Below are 13,201 nucleotides of genomic sequence, written 5' to 3' on the forward strand. Positions count from 1 at the left end.
ATTGAATTGATCAAAATTGAGCATAAAAGCTGATATTCTGGTGAAATAACGCTCGCGGGAAATAATTCCAGTCAATGATAAATTAATAAAAACCAATCGGGGTCAATAGTATTAAATGTTAATCGATTTCACAAAACATTTCGATTGACCTGAAAACGAATAATGGACGTCGCAACAGCGAAACGCGAAAGTGGATCGATCGAGCGGAGTGTCGATTTGCTAATTCGGCGGAGACGTGTCGAGCGAACTATATATAGCGTTGCCACGGCTTGTCTCGGTTAGGTAAACGTTGGTAAACCGTAAATACTTGCCGGCGTCGTCTAAGTCGGACGAAAGGAGAGCGGATGAGGGGAATCAGCAGCCCTCTCGAAGCGGTATCCGTTAACTCGAGTCTATTACCACAGCTCGCCTCTCCCTGCGCGGGTAAGTGGTCTGCCGGCGTGCTTCAACTTTCAATTAACTATGGCAGAACGATAAAACAGACCGGCGATGACAGTCGAGAGCCCTACGTTCGCTCTTTTATCATGTTTTGCCGCCGCTGCGACCTTTATTACGTCACGTCGCGTTACGAATGTCGAACGTGACCAACGATACGCGCCTTCTTTTTCGGGAAGTTTAATTTTCCGATCTTTTTGCGCGAGCCCATCCTCATCATCGCACCCTCGTTATTTTGCTATTGGTTATCGTTGAAGAGACACGCGGCCAAGCAGTTTACCGCTTCGCGTAACATCCTCCAGGTGCTCGATGCTGTACTTTAAAGGCAAATGAGCTTTCCACGCCTGGAATCAGCGCCCGGAATTTCCCAGGAACGCGGTAGACAGTCCGCTGGTGTTTCGAGACGGTCTTCGTCTTCGCGATAAACGCATCCTCGAGATATTGCTCAATATTGATGATCGTTGGAGTGCGCGGTGGTCTCGGCAGTTGGATTGCATAAGCTATCCAATTCCGCGAGTTCCGGATAATTGCTCCCTTGTTCCGATTGGACGCGACTGCCATCATTTATTAAGCGGACGCTAATAATTCATTGCGGGTAATTCGTGGCGCTCGCGAACTCGCGTGAATTGATGTTTGCATCCTTAATGCGTTTCCGCGTCGCACCGCACCGACGGTGCGCGAGCGCCGGCTTAGACGCGATTTGCACTCCGCGGAAACTCCGTGCCGGAGAGGTAGTTTACGAAACACAGGCGCGTGGTTCATCCCCCCGGAGAACTAACTGCCACCGCCCCGACCTACCTACTACAGCAGAGAGCTGGCCGGTGTAGGTCCCGCGTTAATGACCAATGCGTAACAACGAAATCCAAATTGAATTGCACGAGTAACACAGCGGAGACCAAGTGCGCGCGAGCGCGAAGCTTAAGAATTAAAACCCCATTAAAGCGAAAAGGCGAAAGCCCTCTTGAAACAGCCCGAAGAATAAGTTTCATGATCCCGCACCGCCGAAGCTTGCGATTAAAGTTGAATCTTTAGATTCTCCTGCGTTTATAATTCAAGAAACTGTCGGTTTCTCGCCCTCCTTCCGTCGTCATTAAAGAGGAGAACTCCAGAGATCGCGGAGAGAACACGCGACTGAGAGAAATAAGAGAACTCAATCCCGTTTGCACGTCAACGGGGTGGATTGAGAGCGCTAGCTCTAATAAATCGGACAGGACGTTGTCAGGGTGAACGCGATTCGTAATTTTGGACGGATCAAAGATTCTCGGAAAGACCGGATAGTTAGGTTCGCGGTGGAAGATGATCGGTCAGCGAGTTTACCCAGATGTCACGGTCCTCATGGTGTTCATGGTGGTCGCAGGTCGCCGGTCCCAGACGCGCCGAATCGCCGGACCAATCCGCCGTCAGTCGCCCCCGTTTCCACGGAGGAAGCGACTAATGTCCTCGCTCATTTCCCGCGATATATAGGCGACGGGCGGTGCCGCATCGATTCTCGAACCACCATCCGCCTGTCGTCCGGCATGATATTAATGTTTAACTAGCGATCGTGTATCTGATGCATTACCGTTGCGCTGTCGGGGGTTGGAAATTGTTACGCGTCCGTCGCTCCGCAGACTCGAGAGCGAAACGCGCGTGTCGCCCCCCGAGTATGTCGAAACGCGCTACCCTTATTGCGATGTTCTCGTCAAATTGTCTTCTGTCGCTGGTCAGGCTGTCTCTGGTCTGGACAGATTCATCATGTAAAACGTAATGCAACGGTATATCGAGACAGACATCCGCGATTTACATGATCGGGATGCACGTGAATCTCACTACTACGACTCCCGTGAGATCATTGGTTTAATGAAATTAGCGAGAGAGGCTTTACGGTTCAGCTTTAACCGAGGATCACGAGGCGCAGGAAGGATACGTTTCCCGTGCGTAGCGAATGAGTTTAATCACGCGTCGGGGAATGTACCTTGTCCAACAATGTTCACCGGATTACCCGTAATTTCGAATGCGACGTCAAATGCGTATCGACCACTTCCCGCTCTGTTGGCGCGCGTTTCGGGCGCGTTGCAGCGAGCACCACCATCCCCTGTTACTGCGATCCGTGTGCCGTGGGCAGTCTGTCAAATTACGGAGCAGGTATACTCGGAGGTAGGAGCCCTAATACCGCTTCTAATAACCGGACTAGCCCGTGCCCGAAGCGCTTTGTACCGTGCGCGGATTGACGAAACGACGACGGCACTGCGGACGACGTCCACCATGGACGTAAGTGAACAGAATGGAGCGTTAAACTCAAAGGAAGCTTACTGATTGTAAGTAACGGAAAGTTCTGTGTCTATCCGCATACAGGAATGTATTTTTTTTAATTCGTCATTCCACCTGGGTATTCAGTATTTAAAAGTTCTGCTCTTATTATTCTTATTCTGTCCTCACAACTTTTCATTGATTATCTGAGAAGCGGTTGTTGTATCGTGACTTGCCGTCTCGTGAATTACTGGATTCGGCAATCCATGTATCACTCCGCAGTTGAATGTGTTAGGCGATTTGCATTTAAATAATTTGTATTCAAAAAGGTTTGCAGGAAAACGGGTACGGATCCTTATAAAAGGGAGCACTTTATAGACCGTGTTCTAATTCCAATGGCGTGCACTCGTTTCTCGACGAGCATTTTCCACATTACACGCGGAGCAACAGATGTTCCCAACGAACTGGAGGAAGAGGGTGGGCAAGAGAAGGAGAGGGAAAGAGGAGAGAGTAAGGGTGGATGGGCGTTTGGCGCCGTTAAACCGGAGCGCGAGGCCGTGCGAACTTCGAGTTGTTAGGCGAATATTATTCTTATTTTATTCGCCGAGGGCGGCGAGGGCGGAAAATTTCGCCCGTACTCCGCGGTTGTTCGGGAACGAGCATTTCCCGGCTCGACAGACAGTAGCTGAAACTCCCTCGGCGAGAAACTCGTATAGCTTCGTAAAAACACGGCCGGCTCTTTTCGTGAAAAATTTCGTTGATTGCATAATTCCGTGTATCTGTGAATCGAAAGAGGAGAGAGGTGGAATAACGGTATGAGTAAAAATATAATCTTTCGATACTGTGAACTTTGGGATATTGAAGCTATATTTCATGCTGTCACGTATCCCAGAGTAAAAATATTACTCTGCGAATTTACTTTTTTAAATATATTCTAAGCAGAAAAATAAAACTTGATTTCACAATTTTTTGAAATAGGTTTTTAAAATGTTTTATTTATATATCAAGAAGAAAGAGTAATATATTATATTTTAATATTAATCGCTGTTATTGTTACGAAGAACACAAAAGCGCGCTAAGCCGATAATTTTATAGAGATACATCCAGGAAGAAATAATTGTAAAAAGCCACTAAGAAATCACATTTGTCGGTTTTCAGGTTCGCTGGGCACGTCAGTGTTCGACACGGACGTGTATCTCGTTGGAGCGAGCGGGGGTGTTTACGCCCTTCTGGCGGCGCACCTAGCCAACGTCCTCCTCAACTATAACAATATGGAGTTCGGGATAGTTCGGCTCATCGGCATCTTCGTTATTGGTAAGTGGACCCTACTTCCCCCCACCGATCGCTGGTTCGAAAACCACTTCGACCAGAGCTATCCGCCTTCGCTGTACTTGCTTACTCGATATCTCCGAACTGCTCTTGAGGACGACTGACCATTGACGTCAGCGATGGCATTAATCAGCGTTTTGTTCGCCAATAGGAGTTAAACGTAGCGGATGAATTCGTCAGGGATGAATCGAGGGGTACTGTGAATGTGAGACAAAGCGAGTACCACAAGTACTCGCGTAGATGGCTAATCATGATTGTAAAGATTTCCAAAGATCGCAAACTCGCGATAAAGACAAAGAAACGGGCTAGGGTAGAAAAGGGTTGATTTCCGACGCGGGAAATCCAACAGAAACGTTAAAGCATGATTTTCTGAGGGATGATATTCGAGAGGCGTCTCACACGCTACCCCATTAGCCGCTTTGCACGGCAGCAGCGACTTTCGGAAGAGGGCTGCGAATTTGCAGACGCGTCCTCGGGGATTAAAGCGAAGCACTTCGCAGCAAGATATAATCCTAGAGCACCCGGTGCCTATGGCGGCATAGCGTAATAATAGCGTGATATTGGCAAAGACGTAGAACTCTAGTATCGAGAGGACCCGTATAGCGCGTAATCTGACCGCCACTATACGTGCGCATTATCCAGTTCTAGTGGTCCTGGAGTCGCCTCAAATTCACCCCGACGGAGCCTCTCGAGTCTTCAATAACCTTGTTTAAGGGGTTGATTACCGTCAGCGCGGATTCGGATATCCGTCGCCGCTTTCCCTCCCCTTGTCCTCTCTCTCTCCCTTGTTGTCGTTGTCATCGGCCCTACCCTCTGTCTCGCCGTTCCCAATATATTCGCGTAGTTTCTGTCCGCGGGTGGTAACAGCCCGGGCTGCTCCGCTCCGATCTACGCGCCTCGACTTGGATTACATGACAATCCCCACGCGCGCGGGAGCTTGACGAGCGGAACGCGACTTGATCGATAAACGCGCGTCGTGGAAGCGGGTCATCCATGCAGCCGCGAATGCAAATGACGCTTCCTCTCACCCTCGCAGGAATCTGCGAAGTGTCCCCCCCGGCCTTCCATGACACCTCGGGACGCGAAGAAAATGCACCACTGTCAACTGCAATCAGAATTTCGCGAGGGAATCTTATTCGAATTCTCATATTTTAGGAATATCCCCGATATCCGGCAATTTTCCACTTTTCCGACCTTAAAATGCTTAAAATGCGATTAACTATTACGATGAATTATTCTTTTCGTGGAATCTAGTACAATCGATAACAAATGTGAAACGTTTTTTTTTATTACTTAAGAGCTATTACATTATGTTTTAATATCTTTCTTCATTTCCTGGTTTTATTTCTTTTGTTGTCACTCAGATGCTCCATTCTTTTTGCTTGCATTTCATTTCGATACTCTTCGTTAAAAATTTTAATTTCCTCGTTTTTTCGTCGCGGTAAGAGGCAGGAAGTGCAGGAAGAGGAGGGAAAGCCGTCGCTATTCTAAAGTTTTAATTAAAAGATAGATGTGTCGCGTGTGCCGTGATCACCACGAGAGAGTTTTCGCCGACGTTGGGAGTGTTTGCTGCGAGCAGAACAGGTGGCTGTTCCGTCAAATTTTCAATGTGATCACGGTATTATCGCCCGTGTTTATCGAGTCATCAGGTTCGTGCGAGAATGAATCCGACAATTAAAATTGATAAAAAAATGCGATACTCGAGGATACTAAAATAGCTCGGAGACTGTCATAGCGTAAAAGAGAAAACGAGAAAATTTTAAGAAATTAAACGAGAGTTTTCATGTGAAACGGAATTAAATTAATTCCGTTTAAAGCGAGAAATGCATTGCCACAATTTATATTAAGAATATCAAAACTATGTTTACTATAATTGTTCGAATTATAATAGGATGACTAATGATAAAACAAGATGTAAAAAATCCTCAGTAGTATTCCAGGCTAAAGATGAAAGTTAATCCGTTTGCGCAAAACTCGTTTCTGCATTAACTAACGAAGACGCGGATTTCTTGCGGCGACACCATGAACTTATGCAGTCATAGACAGCGATTGCAGACGTAGAAGAAAGCTGCTGAGAAAGCTGCAGGAAAGCTCTTCGCTCGACGACACTTCAAGAGCTTTTCACCAAATAGCCGGCGGCTCGGCTCTTCGTGTGGCGTTTCTACTTTTTCCGCTCTATTCTCTTTCGCTTTTTCGTTCCTGTCCCCTCTCTCTTATGCTACCCTTCTACTGCATGTACCATTTTCATCAGTGCTTTGTTGTTGCGCGGAAAGCCAGGAAAACTCTTCGGAGAAAACGCTAAGAGCATTATCTTCTTCCTTCATTTCCCGACATTGCAGCATACATCATTCCCAATAAACGAGTTGATTAAAAATATACGCGGTTATACTGCTCCTGGAGTAACAACTATATAAGCTGCATTATAATGATTAAATAAAGAATTCGTCGACAAGACGTAAAGTGGCATACGAGATACGAGAGAAGAAGCTCTTCGAAACCGAGCGTAATAACTTTGCAGTATTTAATAATGATGTTTTTGTTTAACATATGCGTTTAATATGATTTTCCAAATCTCTCTGATTGCAGCCAGCGCCGACGTGGGCTTTGCCATCTACGACAGGTACGCGGCAGAGCAGATGGGCCCGCCGGTATCGTATGTCGCCCATCTGACGGGCGCCCTGGCGGGCCTGACGATCGGCCTCCTGGTGCTGAAGAACTTCGAGCAGCGGCTGCACGAGCAACTACTCTGGTGGGTCGCCCTGGGCGTTTACGCCGCCTGCACGATCTTCGCGATCATGTACAATCTGATGCATCCAGACTATCCATGACGTGAGGTCAGCTTCGCGTACGGCCAGCCGAGGCACACGTAACGCGAAGCTCATTGCCCGTGGAAGAAGAAGAGGAAGAAAAGGAAGAAGAAGAGACGGTGGACGGGACACGATGGAAGGACACCGTCATCGAGCAACGTCCGAGAGGACGACGTCGTCTTTTCGGTGACGTGCTAAACCGATGGCCGGATCGTTCCCGAAGCGTTCGCCGGAAGCGTGGGAGACATAAGAAAGCAGTGAAGAATGGGAGCTGCGCGATGTGGTCGTCGTTCTTTCTTCTCATCAGAGAAACGTGACTTCGATCGAGCTTCGCGCGAGAAGGAAGCTCCGCGCGTCAACGGTGTTTCGTAATGTATATTTTCTTCCAAGCCGGCCTGTTCGTGCGCGAATACCCGAGGGAGGCATGCGGGGCGCTCGTCGGAAGGAAGCGAGAAGCGCGTAAGCGAGCGGATGTGATGTATTTCTGATTAGAAATCCGCAAGGGGCGGAAAAATGCCGACGCAGTGGTCGCGACGCGATCGACGAACGCGGTTTACTTGCGCCGCAGAGCGGAATATCTTCGTTAGGTTCCCGTCTTCTCGTGGTGGCTGCGAGAATCCATGATACGTCCGATAATCCCGCTTTTCGAACAGCGACGTCGGCCTACTTTATCTGGATAGCACGCGGGCGATATCATGAGGTACAACCGTCGTACCTGTGCTCTTCTGACAAAGGGACGCGAAAACGTTTTGTTGCTGCGAAGGGGACATCCTGGACATCCTGCCACGAGAAAAGCATCCTCGCGTGTGCTTTCAGGAAACGAAGCAACCACACGATGCGACGTAGAAGATATTAAAGAAGAATATCACAAAGATATATGCATATATAGAAAGGAAAATGCGGAAGATATGAAAAAACATTCTCCTTCATTGATCGAGATCTTGAAATTTTTTGGAACTTGCAATCGCGACCCTAGTCGTCCTCTATCGCTGCGCACTCTTTCACACTTTTGCGGAAAACCAAAGAACCGAGTCGGACGTACAAGGCTGATCGGGCGGTCGGAAAGGGCGAAATTCCTCGATAAGAGGGTACTCCTATCCGGCCGTGGACAGGATGCAACGAGGAGGAATTCTCCCTCGTGACTTTCGTCGTTCCTTTATTTCCGCGTATCGCCGGCCACTGTCGTCCTCGGAAAAACCAAAGAATCATACTCGACTGTGCGGACGATGCTCGCTGTCCTTTGTCGCGTCGCTGAAGAAGTTCTTTGCTCAACGACGAGAAGAAGGAAGGGCAGGAAGAAAGATTGGACAACAACGAAGTAAAGCAGCGAGGGGAGGCGAAGTGGAAACGAGGGAGGATGCCCTCGGGACCTAATGGATCCTTCACGGTCGATGAAACATTGTACAAATGAACGTGTGGGAGAGGCACGGAGCAACGACGAAACAAAAACCGCACAGGTTCGTGATCGAGAAAATTGGAGGTCTTCGACGTCGCCCTCTTTAAACATTCGACCCGCGAGATGCATTTCTGGACGAAAAGGCACGAGGTAGAATTAGACGACGAAGAGCTTGCGCTGCTAGGAAATTTCTTCAAACAAAAATTCTGCGAAAAGGAAGGAAAAAGATAATTAATTACTAAGTCGGTGATAATGAATGCGAATACTGCTGTTTGAATCGTGCGGTTAATCATGAAGCGTTTGTAGGAAACGGTGTAAGTATCCCTTATGAAACAATAATGAATTTTTATTTATTACACCCATCATTTCGCTCGCTGCAAATTCAACTATTGCAAAGATGCTTTGAGTCGCGAGTTTATTCATAACTGGAGATCTGTTTCTCTTAATATTTTTACTTATATTCAGGATTTCGGCGCTTTGAGTTGCGAGCTTACTCATAACTGAAGAGATCTGTTTCTCTTAATTTGTTTTTACTTATGTTCAGGATTTATACCGTTTTTCCACAGACGCTTCACAATTGCGCTCTGTTGAGTTTGTTCTTGTTTCGATCGCATTTCCGCGAGTAATGGGCTGAGAAAGGGCAGAGAAAAGCAAAGATCGCGACAAAAGTCCGCCGTTGTATCCGTACATACGTATTACCGTGTACCGCAGATCGATCACACCGTAGAAGCGCAAAAAAATTCACCGAGTCATAAAACTCATCCGGATAGCCGTTGCATTTTTCCCACGTCATCCTTATAAATCTTCGAGATCGGGAGAGCGCGACGAGATCCTCGCAACAAAATCGAGCGACTTTCCAATCCCGCGCTCGCTTGCGGAAGTCGAGATCACCCCCGACACGCAGCTCATCGTCGAAGCGCACCCTCTAGAATTATTACTGTAAAAGAAAATCTAGATGAAATACTTCCGGATTAATCTTATGTACGAATGTACATAAATCAAGCGATCGCTTCAGCATGCATTGCTGTTCGTGCCCTGTCGCGATTTTCACGGGAGCTCAAGAGCCTTCCAGCTGACGGGTGGTGTACGATAATGATCGTAATGCAATGGCGATGAAGCATTGCGACAAAACAACCACTAGCCGATCTGTCGGTCGGGGATCTCGGTCGCGGCCCGCGCCCTCGACAACGGCCGCTCGTTAACGTTCCTCGCAGAGAATTCAACCCCCCCGACGACGCGTTAATTTACCCGCGCGCGCGATCGTTAATGCGCATTAATTGTATACCATTGTAAATACCTGTACATAGTATAGAGAGAAAGGGAGACTCGCTGTGCGTGTGTGCGTGTGGGAGCGTTTTGCGTGAATGTCGTGAAAAAGTAGGAGGCGCGAGATAGAAGAGAAACAAGAAGAAGATGAAGCAGATGATGATAATGATGATGATGATGATAGGAAGCAGAGAAGAGTTCGAGTCGGGTCACAGTCTAGTCGTTCCGCAACGTTGTCGTAAGTACGTACATATACAGTTATACATATTGTATTTAAATGGGGAAGCGAGAGAAGCCGCACATTCTCGGGAGAAGCACGCTTAGTGTACATAGTCACATGCGACACACATGTTCCTCATCTTTAATTTACCGTCGTGTCATCCTGTCTTCGGAATCGGATCGAGCGATCGCGGCACGTGCGATCTACCTACCTACAACCACTACCACCATACAACAATTATTCTCTTATTCGTCCCGCGCGTGAATTACGATAAACAAATTTGGCGGGTAACATAGTTATGATTCCTTGCCTCGTTCAAAAGAATTTTGATCGATAGCTCGATGGACTTCCTGATTTCTTTCGCAATTATTCCGATTCAAATAAAGTACGATACGATAAAGTCGAAGAGACTTTATTGCGCGGGATGGAGTCTCGGACCTCAACAATGAAATTGTTTCATTGCTTCGTTAACTTCTACGTAGTTTTTCCTCATTTTGTGGAATCGATACATATTTTGCTCTATTATTACAATTCCAGTTGGGAATTGTGTTCACGTTAATCGGATAAATCGACAATTGTTACGCAACGATCTCAGGTAGCGCCTAGGACAGCTTACGTTGCGTTACTTGTATAAAGAAAGTGTTACATGCGTTAATTATGCAGGATAAATATCATGATTGATGGGGTTTATTTATTTCGACGTCACACAAATTAAATTACTTTCCTTCAGATTGATCTTTTCTCACGTTGTGCAGCGACGAGAATAGTCAACGCGTTCGCTGCAATGCGATACCATCGCGGTTTTTGCGAAACGCGTGTGCACGATTATTTCAGTACATCTCTTATTTTGATTAATGCTGATTAAGACAAAAGTGAAATTAGCAACACGATTGGCAACTTATGCAATTGTCAACTTTACATGATGCACAATTCTACTTAGTTTTCTAGTAATGTTGATAATTACAGTGCGATTTGCAAAGTGCTCGCATGCACTATTGGTACCACACTCTCTACGAACATTAACATCAAATATGCCTTTGTATGCCATTGCTTCGCACTCTACTTTATTCGTTCGGCAAAGGCACCAAATGTAAAAAATTGCGAACTGAAAGTTGTAGCAATCACGAAATTTATTGTACGTACGCGAGCATGATAATTTGCCCACTATTGCCTCCCCAGTAGAAATATCTATATTATTATTTCGTAAAGTATTATAAAATACTTTTATAATAATTTATGAAATAATGATATAATTATTTGTTTAATTACATTTATTCTATACTCTTTTCATTTATGTACAATAACTTTTTTTTACACGATTCTTTCACCTGTTTGACAAGAACTGAATTGAGGTATTATATTATTTGCATTGCGCCGGAGACGGTGAAATGACACTAACGCACGATACCAAATACTGTATAGCTTTAATACAAAACAGTACTGCATTATTTATTTTTATTACTATTATTACTGTTATCGTTTATGGCATCAGGAAAGGGTAACGTTTTCAACGTTGGCGCGTGGTACACACGCGCAAATAAACCAAGGGAATGGAAAAGTAATCCCGGAGGACGCAGAATCGAGCACGAGCGAGAGATCAAACCAGAGTAATTAACGATGCTAGTCAATTAGTATCCGTAAAGGCAGCTAAAGGCCAGATTCTAGCTTAAGGCACGACGGCTATGCGACTCGCTTTAAAGTGGCGCAAAAGAAGGTCGAGACCTCGGTTGACGCTGAGGAAGAAGGGTGGCGCAAAAGAGGACATGGAAAGAAAGAGGGTGTGAAAAGGAGGAAGTGACTGAGGGGCCTTAGAGAGGCTTAAGGGTTCGAGAACATCGAAGAGGGAGCGAGAGGAGGACGCTGAAGAGCGTCCAAAAGGTTGTTGCTCAAAGAGTCGAGACTCGAGGAGTCATAAGAGATCTTCGACGGCTGGTTGGCTTGGTTGGTCGACAAGGTGTGCACTTTTGGCGCAAATGCCAAGGAAGAATGCAGAAGGACGACAAAAGTGACGCTCCTTAATTGCGCAAAGCTCTAGACGCGGCAATTACGCGCGGAAGGTTGCAAACGCGGCCACTTATCCGTGCCGCGAGTGTTTTCAATTACGATCAGATGACAGAAAAATGTGTCCTCGTTCCTCTTTTTTTTTTTTCTTGAAGAACTAACCGAGAATTGCTTTCGTACAACGTTGATACCTGAGATAGTCGTAGACGTGAGAGAAAAGAGAAAAATAAATTTCGAGATGGGATTAACTTCAGTTTGAGTTACGCTTTTCACATATTAATGCGTCAAGATAATTCTGATTAGCTCTTAATTATGTCTGATTAGCTCCTTGAACGCATTACGCGGGGTGAATTAGAGATTTTTATTTTTTGCGCGCATATCCGAACGTTCAGCCAATAAACGTTGCATCAGAAATGTAAATTATCAAACACCGTTGTAATATAATTGCAAATGATTAACTTTATATCGATAAATCGAACATGATTTCCGTTACATGTGTCGAGCCCTATTAAGCATTTAATTCGATTTGCGTCATAAACGCAGCAACGATCAGAGTTCTTTTGAAGTGGGTCTTTCGCAACGATCGATCCGGACTCCCATTAATAACCGTCGTTGTTAACGATAATTTATGCATCGATGAAATCCAGCCCCGCAGACCGAAGAGAGCCGATCTCGGCCAGGAAAATCGAACAGGTGTCGATCCGCCGGCTATTAACATACCGGCGGGGAAAATGCATAATTTACGGAGTTCATGCAACATTTATGACGTGTGATTTTCATTTTATTAATCCACCATCGGGTTAAATGACGATGCCAAAGAGCGCGCGCGACATATAATTATTTACATACGCCCATGCAACTACCCCTGCCCTCCCCCAAATGCTGCGAATAAATTATACGTCGGTTGCAACCACGTATGCAAACAAACCCCCGCGAAATATCCGAATGTACCGACATGATATTCCTTCGATCGTGCACGCCCAAACGCAACTCTCAAACCCTTCCAGTTACACACATGAATAGCTAACGTTACATCGATGCTACAAAAAGAAAATTTCCGCATTTTTTTTGTCGTCGATGCCGCGAGGGTGAACGAGGACAAACGTCAGTCGTCCTAGAATCGAATTTTCTTATCAGCGCGCGTCTCACATCCTCTCCAAGAGTGTCATCGGATTTCCCGAGTCTGGCGAGATAAACGCAAGAGAAGCAGACTCGGCGAACTATCTCTCTCGCTTGGGACACGCTCGAAACTTTAATTCTGGCACTCGATCCGCTTCCGAAAGCTCGCGCTTCGGTTTGTCGTGTACAGCCTCTCCTCTTTTCCTTTATTTAAAATAGCTCGGAGTGTGTCTGCACGTGTAAAGACTACACGTGCAACGCGTGTGTATGTGTGTGTATGTGTGCAGATGTTATATGCAACTAGGTTTGCACGTAATGATACGTAAATCGAACAAAGACCCACGAGTACGTAAAGCTTGTCCGCGTCGATCGTACGTGAAATTTGTACGATCGAGCACC

The 13,201-nt window shown here is 46.2% G+C and overlaps 1 protein-coding gene across 3 annotated transcripts in view; it reads left to right on the forward strand.

The window, feature by feature from the left end:
• The window catches only part of LOC105285210 (protein rhomboid), a 367,945-nt gene extending 356,499 nt beyond the window's left edge, over positions 1–11,446 (forward strand). For all 3 annotated transcript variants that reach the window (XM_011349284.3, XM_011349285.3, XM_011349281.3), the window contains exons 9-10: positions 3,823–3,978; positions 6,580–11,446. In XM_011349284.3, coding sequence (XP_011347586.1) covers positions 3,823–3,978; positions 6,580–6,821 — 398 coding nt within the window. In that variant the 3' untranslated portion in view covers positions 6,822–11,446. The remainder of the gene's footprint in view (positions 1–3,822; positions 3,979–6,579) is intronic.
• The last annotated feature ends 1,755 nt before the right edge of the window (positions 11,447–13,201 follow it).

Source organism: Ooceraea biroi, chromosome 5, assembly GCF_003672135.1.
Source record: "Ooceraea biroi isolate clonal line C1 chromosome 5, Obir_v5.4, whole genome shotgun sequence".
Classification (NCBI taxonomy): Eukaryota; Metazoa; Arthropoda; class Insecta; order Hymenoptera; family Formicidae; genus Ooceraea; species Ooceraea biroi.